The sequence below is a fragment of the Elephas maximus genome, chromosome 24 (assembly GCF_024166365.1).
Source record: "Elephas maximus indicus isolate mEleMax1 chromosome 24, mEleMax1 primary haplotype, whole genome shotgun sequence".
Lineage (NCBI taxonomy): Eukaryota > Metazoa > Chordata > Mammalia > Proboscidea > Elephantidae > Elephas > Elephas maximus.
In genome coordinates, this window is record NC_064842.1 from 23,662,820 (window position 1) to 23,678,078 (window position 15,259).

Genomic DNA, 15,259 nt, shown 5'->3' on the forward strand with positions numbered 1-15,259 from the left:
CTGTTAGGAAACCCTGGTAGCATAGTGGTTAAGAGCTATAGCTGCTAACCAAAAGGTCGGCAGTTCAAATCTACCAGGCACTCCTTGGAAACCATAAGGGGCAGTCCTACTCTATCCTATAGGGTTGATATGAGTTGGAATCTACTTGACGGCAATGGGTCTTTTTTGAATAACTGTTAAGCCTGAAATAAGAACTTAAAAAAAATTTAAGTGCAGACACTCTAACTTACTTTTCTCCAATGTTAAATATGATGGCTGGATTTTGCAAGTATCCTTAGACAATATGCACATAGCAGTCATACAAATATTTTTATTATTTATTTTATTTTCATATAAATTAACATTCTAGAAAAATTGAAATAGAAACACTAAATACAGTATTGCACATAGCGATCTTTGTTAAATGCTCTATTATTTCATCAAAGAATGGTAATGTACACAGTGGAGGGACTGAAGGGGACAGGAAGACTACAAAACAACTAAAGAACCCACTACTGTTTCTTTGCACTTAAACAACAAACTAAAATGTAGGCAACCATACTTTACATAAATATAAACATGGTTATGACTCAGAACATTGTTTTTCTTTTTAAGCTGCTTTCCAAAGTTGGTTCACAAAAGCCATAATTTCTCCCTTTATCCACAACCATAACTCCCAACAAATATCATTAAAAGGAATTTAAAAAAATCTATTAATGAGTGACAAAACCACCACAATGCGTCAAAGTACTCTCAGAAAGAGTGGGAGTTTTTTTTTTTTTTCTTGTTTAAAGTAAAACAAAATAAAATCCTTTCCTAGGTTCTTTCAGATAGTAAGTCATTACATCTTCATTTCACAGCTTTAGTCACCTGCCATAACACATAAAGAGCCAGGGCATTTCCTGTTCTCCCTCTGTCCAACCCCAACCACTTCAAAATACTCAGGCAGCTATATTTAATTAACACATTCTATATATATGTCCATTCATCAAAAAACTTTATTATTATTATAATTTTTTTTTGCCAACAAGTGATGTTTGTAAATTTTATGAGCCTAAATTTATTTAAATTCCTTCAAAATATTGGGACACATTTTCTTTGTGAAGGGTAATGGTAAAAGTTACAGAAAGGCACACCTGTAATTTACTTCTGCTGCAGATCAGCTCTTTATAGGGTCGAAAGGGGCATATTCTGATAAGCAACCTCATTAAACTTGAAACTCTGATTCTTGTCTGTATTAAATAATTTACTAGAAAGGGGTTTTCCTTCTGCTATGCTTTTTTTCTATTAATTATCAGACTCGAGTAAAAGAAACTATGATAATCTTATTTCAAAAATATTTAGTTATGGGGAACAACCAAAGAGTTGGGAAAGTGTTGATTATGTTATAGAAATGGTACTTAAATTTTAAAATAGAAAACTTACATGTAGACATGAAACCGATACAAACAATCCACCAGAAAGAGCATTTTACTCCTAAGTCTAAATGCAGTGATGTGGAGTACTGGTTGTCAGTAGAAAGGAAAGTGTTTTGCTGTGACAAGGAATATTCTCACCGAAGTATATTTTAGTTTACTGTGTAGCATGTTCAGAATTAATGCAGATACTGCCTCTTACACTTGCTGTTTTGGTCTATCGGTGTAATGCCATAAACTTTTACAAAAAGAAAAAATGTCAAAACTCTCCACTGGTCTACTGCTTTTGCATTTTACATGAATGTACAGTAAAATTCAACAATCAGTGAACTGTCTAGAAAACGCAAAGATTATGCAAGAGGTCAAGAAGAAGAATGAATTGAACGATGTCATTTCCTTTCCGCCCTCAGGTCAGCTGAATTTTGTGGAAGTGGTTAAATGACTGGTTTTCATTGCTCAGGTTTTCATGCTTATCTTTGCTTTCTGAAAATAAACACACCAGATAAGAGTTATAGTTAGAAAGAGGAACTTTAAAAAATGTATGGAGTTTTGTGTAGCCTACACAAGTCCTTCTCATTTGGATCAAATTCTCTGGGAGTAAGTTCTACAGATCCAACAGCATACAATGGAAAACAAAAATATACGTAGAATCCATTTTATCTTTCAGAATTTTCACCAAGATGACCCACCAACATTTTGAGGGGGGAAAAAGAAAGTTTTTAAGGTATAACTTTTAGTCCGAGTAAAAGAGTGCCAACTCCTTATTCTCAGCCCTAAGCACATGTTCTTGTTAGGTGCTGTTGAGTCAATTCCAACTCAGCATCCTTATAGGAGAGAGTAGAACTGCCCCAGAGGGTTTCCTAGGCTGCAATCTTTATGGAAGCAGATCGCCAGGCCTAGGTCTTTTCTCTCGTGGAGTTGCTGGTGGGTTCGAACTACCGACCTCTCGGTTAGCAGTCAAGTGCTTAACCATTGTGCCACCAGAGCTCCATATATATAAACATAAAAATTAAGTTGGTTGCTTTGCTTCATGGTGAATGCGCCCTAATTCTCTCCTAGTCTTATAACAGCATGATTGAGACTAGTAATTATTTCTCCTCAGTCAATATACTTTTAGAATTATACTTTAATCAAAAAAGAGTAGAAAATAAACCACGGTGTAAATATTTGCCATTAAATAAAATTTATTTTGATACAGAGAAACTGAAGGGAATGCAGCTTTTAAATGAAGATGTAATTCTTAACTTTTCTAAATAAAACTAACCAAACCTGCTACTGTTGAGTCAATTTTGACTTATAGTGACCCTGTAAGACTGAGTAGAACTGCCCCATAGTGTTTCCAAGGAGTGGCTGGTGCAGTCAAACTGCTGACTTTTTGGTTAGCAGACTGAGCTCTTAACCACTGCGCCACAAAGGCTCCAAATATGGCTATTTAAATCATATCCCAATTTGGGGTACCTTAGTATCTTTTCCATTTAGACTATTCAAGTTTAAAACACTTCCCTTTGAAGGCCTAACCTAGCTTTTCATTTAAAACAGCACCATTTGCTTACACTGTGGCACCAAGTGATCATCCATGCAAAATGTTAAGCAAAATATCTACAGTATTACAGGCGAAAAGAAAGTAGTCATTTCAGCCAAACCCTTCCCTCTCAGAGCGCACAACTTGGCTCTTCGTTTTAAAGGAGGAAGTGGGCAAGGAGGAAACTTAGGTTAGGCTGTTAAACTCAGGCTGACAGCTATTAAGCAGGCAACTTGTAGAGCCATTTATGGCTATAAACCTGCTCTGAGCACCCTGGGCAAACCCAGACAATACCAGACTTGGCATTTTCCATCAAGTTTTAGATCCCAGTGGAGCTGAATACTGAATACTGAGATTCCCTTAGCCTTCTAGGCCTGATTTAAAGTATAAGGAGAAGGAGGCTTTGACATCAGAAGCTCATTATCCATTCAGACATAACAGGCGAGGAATTAAAATGCTATGTTCTGGAGTTTGTATATGATCTGAAAATAGTATTTAAAAGCAAAAAAAAAAAAAAAAACATACATTAAGAAAAAGAAAAATTAAATACTTACAATTCCAGAGTCATGTCTTGGCTTTATTTTATAAAGCGATTTTCCCTTTTTCTGCCTACACACTTCTTCAGCTTCTTTTACTCTGAAGGAGGAGAAAATACGAGGATTTAAACACAAAAACTCAGATCACTGCAACCTGCCCCATGGCAGGTAAGCAGGCCTCGACTTAATGGATTATTGGAGAAAATAATGCTAAATACACAGGAAAGTTATCTGACAATCGCTTTAAAACCACAGAAAGTTAGAGCTGAAGGTTATTTCATCCTGGGGCTCTTAATCTGGAATGACAGGGTGATCAAATGGAATAGTACACAAACACGGATATTGTTGTGCAGAAGGAACATACCTGTCACCCTATTCTTCAGGAGTCTTATGTATAAGTAAAGAAATATACCACATTTTCAGGTGAGGGTACTATTACATAAATCAGAAGAATTAAAATAATTAAGCAGTATTATATAAAAATTCATGTTTATTTAAAATTATTTCAGATTTACTTTATATACTATACTTACACATGAAAGTCAGTTACAATAATACATAGGCAATTTTTAAAAAAATTGAACTTCATCAATCATACGTGTGCCCGTTGCCGTCAAGTCGATTCTGACTCACAGCCACCCTACAGGACAGGGTAGAACTGCCCCATACGGTTTCCAAGGAGCACCTGGTGGATTCCAACTGCCGACCTTTTGGTTAGCAGCTGTAGCTCTTAACCACTATACCACCAGGGTTTTCTCATGAAGCATAGCAATGAATTATTACTTACTTCATAACAGAAAATAAAGATTGAATTAATAATAACAACAGTTAAAAACTTTTAGGATTGCTTTTTGAACACATACTCCGGGGGAAATCATACTGAATTTACCAGAGGTACAGTGAAAAGAAAATGCTCTTTGGAGATAAGTCCTGCATTGAGTTCTGGCTCTGCTCTTTGATACTGGGTAACGTCCTAACAGGAGCCCTGGTGGCGCAGTGGTTAAGAGCTTGGCTGCTAACTAAAAGGTTGGCAGCTGGAGTCCTCCAGCTACCAGCTACTCCTTGGAAACTCTATGGGGCAGTTCTACTCTATCCTATAGTTTCCTATGAGTAGTATATGACTTGATGGCAATAGGTTTGGCTTTTATGATTTAAAGTCCTAACATCAATTGCAGCTCAGTATTCCCCTGAACACAAAAGGGCTCGATGATAAATAGATGTATTACTTTTATTATTACAGAGTTGTTGCAAAGATCAAGTAATGATTTATTTTAAAAGTTCTTCATAAATTATAAAATACTATAAAAAAGTTATGATTGTTTTAATTAAACAAATAGTAAAGAAATCTGTAAACTGGGATTCCATTAATAAAAGGGATGTTACAAGAAGGAAAATAACCTATCAGGTTGATTTATTTTTTATTATTGTGGTTTTCCTTGGGAATTAAAAATAAAATTATTTCTGGGGAAACAAAAAAGCCATGACTTAATATTAATAAAAGACCTTTTATGTAATCTTGAAGCCTAATTTCCTGAAAGAAATTAATGTAAATATACTTCTTTGACCCTGTGGCAAAAGATCTAATGGTAGAATTCATTTCACATACAACCAAATGAACAAATGAATGAATAAACAGTCCTGTATAGCAGCTACAAGACTGATGATATAGTTTACATTAAAACATGACAAGTGAAAGTAATTCTGTTTGGACATAAAATACCCACTGGAGTTGATACTGTTATTAATTATAGAAATTGATGACAATTTAGAAGACACTCCATTGTTACTAACGGGCCCTGGTGGTGCAGTGGTTAAGCATCAGCTGCTAACCAAAAGATCAGCAGTTTGAATCTACCAACCACTCCACGGGAGAAAGATGTGGCAGTTGGCTGTAAAGATTACAGCCTTGGAAACTCTAAGAGGTAGTTCTACTTTGTCCTTTGGGGTTGTTATGAGTCGGAATCGGCTTGACGGCAACAGGCTTGGTTTGGTTTCCATTGTTACTACTTTTGTTATACTCTACCCAAACCATAAATTGCCTTTAATCCTTCCTCTAAACATTTGGAGACGAAAACATTTTCTTTATAACAAACTAATGATTGCAGAGTTCACATTTTCCTCTGAAATAGCTACTAGTAAATTTAAGTTGAAGTATTTGGACAGGGAATTAAGGAAACTTTTTTTAAGCACTTAGCTAAAATCCAGTAGATCCCCTCTTAAATTTTCTCTGAGCTCTTTAAAGCATTTTATGGCATTTAAAAAATGTACTTCACAAGTATTTAGATCACCAAAGCATCTTAATTTTCTCACTATCCTATTTATTTTGTTCTCAGAACACATTTTTGTAAGGATCACAGGAAGCTGGGCCTAATGCAAACATATTTAATTTTACACAAATACAAGTCCAGCCATTCCTTGGGGCAGATATGATGAAAACTGAGGTGAATGTGCGTCAAGCAGGTCTTAAGAGGTCTTTTAGCTCATCTATTTATTTGACAATCATTTATGCAGCAATAACTCCAGGTCAGGCACTCCACTGGGCTTGATTTTATAAGGACAATTAAATTCAGTGCCTAATAGGAGAGATACAAGCACAAGCAAGTAAATTACAAAGGTACATTAAGGGCAATAACCTAGGTTTGTACAAGGCACAGCTATGGCCCAGAGGAGGTTCCTGGGGTTGAGTTGGGGGGGGGGGGCTGAAGCTATAGAAAACTTTCTGGAGCAGCTTGACAAGCTGGTTCTTGTTTAAAAGAGAAATACGAGTTTGTCCTATTTTTTTAAAAATTGTATTTTAGATGAAAGTCTACACAGCAAACTAGTTTCTCATTAAACAATTAATACACATATTGTTTCATGACATTGGTTGCCAACCCCACGACATGTCAACACTCTCCCCTTCTCGACCTTGGGCTCCCCATTACCAGCTTTCCATTCCCTTCCTGCCTTCTCATCCTTGTCCCTGGGCTGATGTGTCCATCTAGTCTTGTTTTGTTTTATGGGCCTGTCTAATCTTTGGCTGACGGGTGAACCTCAGGGGTGACTTCAGTACTGAGTTAAAACAGTGTCTAGGGGCCAAAATCTCAGGGTTTCTCTAGTCTCTGTCGGACCAGTAAGTCTGGTCTTTTCTCGTGAGGTAGAATTTTGTTGCATATTTTTCTCCAGCTCTGTCCTGGACCCTCTATTGTGATCCCTGTCAGAGCAGTTGGTAGTGGTAGCTGGGCACCATATAGTTGTGCTGGACTCAGTCTGGTGGAGGCTGTGGTATTTGTGGTCCATTAGTCCTTTGGACTAATCTTTCCCTTGTGTCTTTGATTTTCTTCATTCTCCCTTCTCCAGATGGGGCAGGACCAGTAGAGTATCTTAGATAGCCACTCACAAAATTTTTCATACTTTTGCGGGGAGGGGAAACGGGATTGAGGATGAAAGAAGAGTACTATACACAGAATAACATATGCAAAGGCCGAGCAAGAGTCAAGGAACACCACAGTATGTTTTAAAAAAAAACCCAAAATGATTGCCATCAAGTCCATTCTGACTCACGGCAACTCCATTCAAGCCGAGTAGAACTGTGCTTCATAGGGTTTTCAGGGCTGTGACTTTTCCGAAGCAGATCACCAGGCCTTATTTCCAACAGTCTCTGGGTGGGTGTGAACCGACAACCTTTCAGTTAGTAGCCAAGTGCTTAACTATCTGCACCAGCCAGGGATTCCCTAGTGTGCTTAGACGAGCACACTGCTAGAGGCCAAAGTCCACACTGGCATTCTGGTTTATGCTTCAGTTTCTTACGTGTATGATTAGGGCGAGTCAGTCACCTAATCCTAAACCCCTCTGGAAACGCATAAACAAATAACCTGGGAAGCCGCAAAACTGAGCAACAAACCAGTTAAAAGTTCCTTTTCAAATTTAAGAGCATAATATCCTGGAGAAATGGTTAAAATGCAGCTTTCCAGGCCTCACTCTTAGATGTGGGACTTAGTCTCTCTGGGAGGCACTCATAAGCAGCATCCAGTGTCCTAGAAGCCACAGATCCCCTCAAGGCATCAACAGCTGCTGCAGTCTTGACCAGGCAGCCAGACTGACCCCTAGGCAACAATGGTCCCTCTTCCCTGTCTACTTTGTAAACACTGGGATCACAAACTCAAACCCTGCAGACTCACTCGCTTTAGTATGTTGTGAGTCCCACCCTGCCTCAGGTCCCCAGCAAATGTCGCTCCTTTAAAATGCCAATTCTATTTCAACAAACCTCTGACAACAAGAAAATTTTTCCACACTTAAGGCAGGAAAAAGAATGTGTCCCTGGAAGTCAGATATGCTGCCAGAGTTGGCAGAAATAAGAAAAATAATGAGGGAGAAGTTGGGATGGAGGGGGACTGAGCCAGCTGTCCATATTAGCATCTTCCGTCCCGGGCTGTCCCTTTGGGCTATTGTGGCAGATTTCGTCGGCTATAATTTCAGGCATATTGAGTAACTACTTGTACAGTTTCCATCCTCTTTCCCTCATGTCTCACCCTTTATCTGTGATGCCCAAAATTTCATAAACTAAGTAGGAAAAAGATGTTCTTTTCACCACTAGACATCAACGATTTTAAATAAAAAGGCATGGTGGAGGTAACATTTCAAACAATAAATAAAAACAGCCAATAGGGTTCTTTTTGGGAAGGACAAAGGGACATAAAAGGAGAGAAAACGGGTCATTTGTAGGGAGAGGAAGCACTCATCACGAAGACAGGAAGGTATACTGACAGACGAAACCCTGGCTGGGCTGAAGAAGAGTCCACGGGCTTCCAAATTTTCTCTTCCCTTGGGTTTAAACACTAATTTGGGTGGAATATATGGATGGTGTACAAAGACATAGCTCTCCTGCATGAGTCATAAAGATACATTCTTTTAATGTGCTTGAATTCACACAACGGGCAGGACATTTGTTAATCAAGGTTTCATCTTACTGGAGGGCTGAAGAGGGAAACATTTTACTATGACACCTTTGACAGGCTCATTTTAAGAGTTGAATAACTTCCAATCGGCAACCTAGATAACAGAAGGAAAATAGGAACAGAAACAAATCATGTGATAAAGAAAAGAAACTCTTCACTCATTTTTTAGTGATTATGGAAAAAAACAAAAACAGAATTCAGAGTCTAGAAAACAGGAAATGTAGCATTATCTTTTAGATGGAGGTAAGGAATACCATACAATGCCTATGAACTTTGATGTTTATGCTAATATTTTGCTATAATAGCTTTTACTGTCCATGAAACTTCAGAAACAAAGGAAACCGCTGATAAAATATCAGTGGTATGTATTAATTCCTTTCACAGAGGACTAAGAGTAATGCAAGAACATGAGGCTTTCTTTATCTTTAATAGAGAATTTAATTATGGATAATAATCAAAAGATATATGGACTTAGGCTTGGAAAATAAAGTAAGAGACTAATGTGGGCAAACATTTCTTGTCTAAATGCAAAGTTTCACTCTGGCATGGTCAAAATGTGATCAGAATTCCATGAATGTGAGAGTCCCAGATAATGGAAGCTTGCCCCCTTTAAGGGCCAATCTATGAAGAACCAATTCTGATTTAAATCTTTTGGAACACATTACATTTTTCTCTTTCTTAAATACATGGAACAGCTTAATTTTTACTTGAGGGCCGATGCTCCTCATTGTACACATAATGTGCTATGATACAGGGCTCCCCTGGATATATATGGCAGTTTGTCCATATATTGACCCAATATTGTACTTTGCTGGCTTTGTGTCTACCTTTTACATTTCCTGTTTCTTCCTAGGATGGCAGGTTGTTACCACTTCTTGCTAGTGCTAGCACACCTGTCTTAAGCAAAGCCTCTACTTCCATTTAATAATTCCTATCTACTCTACAAGGGAAACCAGAAGACAAAGCAAATTTAAATAGTGCCTCTAACTAGAGCAATAACACTCTGAGTTGAGTTCCAGCCAAATGAATTGAGTTCCTAGGCTTGGAGGCAGTAATTTTAGCTGCCACAGTCCCCTACACCGCTAATACTTCAGAGTTCACAGCTGTGTCTGAAAGGTTAGGGAGGCCAGATCTGACTTAAGATAGGCAGGGCATTACAGCTCTAAATTTCAGTACATACCTAGTCATAGTGCACTACCCAACTCACTTAACTCAGCAGGTTGTCCGTAAAGACAGAAAGTGGTGCTAGAATGAATGTAAACCTGAAATTCCAGCTGATCAAGGTGAACAAGTGTGACACCATGAATTGGCCATCGCAGATTCTGTGATGCTACACAGAACCGCCTATAGGTTGGAACGTGAAGTACTATGTGAGGAATAGGGCTCTGAGATCACCACCCTGAAATTATTTCCTAAGTTCTGGGCAAAAAATGATCAGAGGAAAACAAAACAGCTTTAAGGATCAAAGCTTATGTTTCCATTTATTTTTTTAAAAAAACCCTTATGCTAAATGCATCTTCTAAAAAAATAGTTACGGATGTAATTTAAAGAGAAGCTAAACAAATTTCAATATATCTATGTGGACTTCTTTTTTTTTTTTTTTTCTTACATGTGGCTATCTTAAGCTGCAACAGCTTCAATTGGCTTTAAAATAGCAAGCTTAGAAGTAAGTTTTTAAGCACAAGCAATTTGAGTCCAGGAGAATCAGAATAGTTTAAAGTTTTGCAATATAAGAGAAGACAATGTAGGTGTAGACTGAAAAACACTTTTTATCATAGAATTTTTAGAACTAGTTTCAATTTCAATTGTTATTTTTATTTTGGTATTTTTCATAACCAATGAAAGTACCTCAAATTTCTCTCTTAGTATAAGTGGTTCATTTACACCATGAGTTTTTCCAAACAAAGAGAGTGGTTTCTCGTTTCTCTCCTAATAAAGATGTATTCTTCTCTGCACTTTCCCTCCCTAGCCCCAGACCCATTTATTGTCAAGCAAACATATACAAAAAGTTCAGAGTGATTAAGTTTAAAGACAGTTTGTAAGATGAATAAGGGAGATACACTTTGGCACAGATACAGAGAAAAGAAACCAGACATCCCTGTAGCCTGCAGGCAAAATAATTTTTATCTACCTCCCAGGCTTTTTTTAGACCAAAAGTCAGGCTGGCCACAATCTTATCAAGAAAACAGATACGCTCTCATCATTCAATCGAATGAGAAAGGGAGCCACTTTTCTGCCACTAAACATTAATAATTTGGTCTAAATAAGTATCTGTGGCAGACAGATTCATTTCCTGCTGGCTCCAACTTGGCTTGCTGGGGATAGCCTGAGTTGTCACTGGAGTCTACTGGCCTCTGAGAGATTTAAAGGCAGGGCAGTGCTAGAATGTCACGTCTGAGGACCTGATACGGTGGAGATGGATATTCTAACAGAGAGTGAAGAGTGGACATAATTATCATTACTACCAGTTCAGAATGTACTTCACTGAAACACCACACCATCTTGTCTGCCTACAAATTTAAAAATCTTTACCTCAAAAGAGAAAGAGGGGAAAAAACACACACATACACAGGGCAAGGAAGGGAGGGAGACTCGAGTCAAAGACTAGTTAGGAGTACTAGCTTTAGAGTTTTGAGTTTTTCTCAGGTAATGAGAGAAGTGGGTATTAGGTGTTTTGTGGAATTAAAAGTGATTTTGGGACGTTTAGCCCTTTTAAGACCCAATTATTTTCTGCTTTGAATTTTTCATTGATTTCATGTGTTTTCAACAGTGGAATGCATGCTGAGTCATTGAGTGTGTTTAAATTTTTGTAATACAGATTTTGAAAATTATGTAAAAGTACATGAAAATACACGATTTGTGGGAGCCTGTCTGGCCCACTGGTCTTGGGTAGCAGACTTCATTGTGGGGCACCTTCCCTTTGGGCACCTGGGGCACCTCTGGTTTTGCCTAATACTCCAGCTATTTTGCTTTAGCCAAAGTTTCTTCTGCCTTTCACTGTTACACAAGTCCCCACTGGAAGGACATAAATACTTTCAGTGGGAAAAGCATACGCCCAAAGAACTCCAGAGGCATAAAAAGTGGGTGAGGTACTGTATGTTTCACGAGTCAGGAAAGGGTTAATCCAGGCTCTGTCTCCTTTATAACCTCAACGATTTAAAACATACACACATAAAACCACAAAACCACTGAAATGTCATGGAGACAAAAATCAACCAAAATGTCATTTATCATTACCTCAAACAAAGAAAATTTGGGATTTCCTCAGGAAAATAATTATGAGTTCACGCTGAATTTCTGAATTTCATTACCAAGAATCTCTGAGGTTTTCAGGGAGAAAATTACATTTTCACCTCAAATAATTACTGCTAGAAATTAAGAGTTAGCATAAAGTAACTCCTATCCCAGAGAAAAGCTTTAGGAAACCTTCCAGTTGTTCTATTCAGGCATCAGCTCTGAAGCAGTGACACAGATGTCGTGCAGTGATGGCCACTGCGTCAGGAAGAAGTATGTAACCTTGTGCCATCCAGAGGCCTGGCATCCATCTGCTGGGGCTCTGTGGGCCTGCACAGTCACACAAACACTGTACTCTACTCACGTCACAACAGAAGCCTGTCACTTCTACCAGCAATGTGAGCTGGATCTTGAAGAATTTTCATAGTCCACAATCTAGGATTCCAAAGCTATCAAATATATAGACTGTATGGCAGTGGGTGGTGGTAGTGGGTATGCTTATATTCTAAAACCTATACATATATTCCTCCCATGAACATAAAGCCAAAGAACAGAAATTATTTGTTTCTGGAAACAATTTTTGAGGTATATGTGGGTGAAGGAGTCCCTAGTATGGCACAAATGGTTACATGCCTGGAGGCTAACCAGGAAGTTGGAGGTTCGAGACACAGAAGAAAGGCCTGGAAATGCACTTTCAAAAAATCAGCCATTGAAAACCCTATGAAGCACAGTTCTACTTGACACACATGGGATCACCATGAGTCAGAACCAACTTGACGGCAACCGGCATGTGGGTAAAAAAAAAAGGTGACAAAATCACTTATTTATAAAAGTAAAAACACATTCAACCAATCAAATCAATTCCCTAAAGTGTAAATCTCTTTGATGACTAAGTTTCTTTAAGATGTAGAACGTTATAATTCAGAAATGGTGATCTTTTCCCTACAGTTTTGGAATGGCTATAGACGATAAAGACAGGTGCAGATAAACACTGCTGTCTCATTTCAAAGCAAAATAATCACACACAAAAATCATCATTCAAATCTTCCTCTTGTTAAGCTTAGTCAACACTTGCTGCTTCCACCTCCTCACTTTCCATTCACTTTTCTAACCACTTTTACATTCAACCACTCTGAAAAAGGTGATCAACAATTTCCTAAATGGCAAACCTATTAGCCTCTTTTTCAGAACTTACTATCCTCCACCAGCCTAACAACTCTGAAATGGTTAACTTGTCCCTAATTCTTCACATCTCTTATCCCTTGGGCCACACAGACCTTGCTTCTGAAATTTTCAACTATATTTTGGACAGTCTTCCTTAACCTCTTTTGCTGCTGCGTATTTATTAAACTTCCCCTAGAATGTTCTTTTCTCCCCAGGACTCTCATCTTGACCCTAAGGTGTCCCTAAGAAATCTCCACTTTATAATTCCAGCTATCATTTCTAGGCTGCAGACTTTTAAATCTAAATCTCTTGCTTTACCCCTTCCCCGCAGCTCCAGATCCCAGCAGACATTCTTCCCTCTCTCACCTACCTGGGACTCAGTTAAAAGCATAACCATTCATTCAGATCCCCAATAAACCTTCTCTAAATCCTTCTCCCCTCTAGGCACACCCTCTCTGCACATGCAAATGGTAACAAGTTGCTATTATTTATTCCTCAGTAATGACTTTAAAATCTATTCCACCCTCTTCTAATTTCATTGCCCCTGACTTTTTTTCCCCAGAAGTCTCCTTCTTCTTTCTCTAGGATCATTGCCATACCTCCAGGCCCATTTAGCCCATCCTCTACTTTTTGCCGGTGAAAACGTCCTAAATGTGGGAATCATCTAGTCCAGTCAGTCACCAAATTTCAGTGGCAATCCATTTGCTAAGAGGGAATTATTTAAGTTATTTAGACAGGTATTCAAAGCATTTCCACTCTGGCTCCTGCTAACCTGTTGTTGTTTGTTGTTAGCTACCATGAGGTCAGCCCCTGACTCACGGTGACCTCATGCACAATGGAACAAAATGCTGTCCGTCACGTGCCATCTCCTTGATTGGTTGCAGATTGGACCTTTGTGATCCATAGAGGTTTTGTTTTGGAAGTAGATTGCCAGGCCTTTCTTCTTAGTCTGTCTTAGCCTGGAAGTTCTGCTAAAACCTGTTCAGCATCACAGCAACACACAAACCTCTACTGATAGGCAGATGTGGTGGCTGTACATGAGACACACTGGCCAGGAACCAAACCTGGGTCTCCTGCATAGAAGGTGAGAATCCTACCACCGAACTACCAATGCCCCTCACCTACTAACCTGATCTCCCCTTATCTCCACAATGTCCCCTGGCTTCAAAATATAGAACTACCCCTTGGCCCTAAGGGAGGTCTTTGCTGATTCTGTTCCTCTGGAGCTGCCCATTCTCCCTTTCTCTTCTTGCGCTCTCTCTTTGGTACTTCAGGTTAAACTCAGTTAGCTTCCTATAGGATATATGTATCTGACCTCCAGGTAGGCTTACTTATCCAATCTTCTAACCCTTTCATATAATTCTGTTCAGATTTTTTTAATGGAAGAATTACGACTATTTATATATCTGTCTCTTTACTTTGCTGAATACTACGTTCCTTGAGCTTAGGGATCATGTATACTTATCTTTGTATCCCAGGCACATAACTATTAACTTTCACTAGATGTTTGAAAAACAACTGTCTCAATGAATGAATGACGATATATAAGGAAATTATGATTAAGCTAAAACAATCCCATAGGGATACATTTTGGCAAATAACTAGGACTTGGTTCTAAATCTCTTGTGTTTGCCTCCTTTTCCCAGTGAACTCTTCAGCAATACATCTGGGTGTCTAATTCACATTTTGCATAAACTACCAAGGATTTTATTTGACTTGACCTTTGGGTTCACTGATTTACTGTTATGATTCTATCCATAAATAACAATGAGGGTAAATAAAATTTGAAGTTATGAAATAGTTTAGAGTATCATGTTCACTTTCTTTTACCTCATAGAGGAACTAGTTTTGTGTACAATATATGATCATTAGGAGCCTGTAAGGATTTAACATGAAATTGTGTTAAACTAGTCTTACTCTTTTTAGCTCATAGGCTAATGGAAAAGATAAATGACAGAGACGTAATATATCTTCATTTCAACAAAGCATTTAAAGAATCTCTAATGGGATGTTTGTAGACAAGACAAAAAAGCAATGGCTAGATGATAGTATTCGTAGATGAGCTGATGACGAACAAATATGCTCAAAGAAGATAACAGGATGACTTTACGTATAGTTATGTTCCTGTTTCGAAGTGTCATGTTAAAGAGGGCCAAAGCATAATCGACTGGTAAAGTTTATGTAGAGATTGTTTTAATCTGAGAACAGAGAAAACTTTCCTAGCAATCACAGATATACAAAAAAAGGACTGGGTTACTTTGCATTTGAAGACAACTCGACGGCACTGGGTGGGTTAACCTTTTCAGAGAGCCAACTGTGTGCCAGACATGCTGGGCACTTCATGCACACCATCTCATTGAACCATCATGGCAACTGAGCATGAGAGACGCCATTATCAGATTTTAGAGATGAGGCACCTGGGGCTCAGAAAGGCTCTTGAGGTCACCCAATAGAGGAAGAAGAGAATCCAGA

General features: G+C 38.4%; 1 protein-coding gene across 1 annotated transcript in view; it reads right to left on the minus strand.

The window, feature by feature from the left end:
* Window positions 1-314: 314 nt before the first annotated feature.
* The window catches only part of FMN2 (formin 2), a 402,560-nt gene continuing 387,615 nt past the window's right edge, over window positions 315-15,259 (minus strand). The window contains exons 17-18 of the mRNA XM_049867986.1: window positions 3,471-3,552; window positions 315-1,877 (exon numbers count right to left, since the gene is read on the minus strand). Coding sequence (XP_049723943.1) covers window positions 1,851-1,877; window positions 3,471-3,552 — 109 coding nt within the window. The 3' untranslated portion in view covers window positions 315-1,850. The remainder of the gene's footprint in view (window positions 1,878-3,470; window positions 3,553-15,259) is intronic.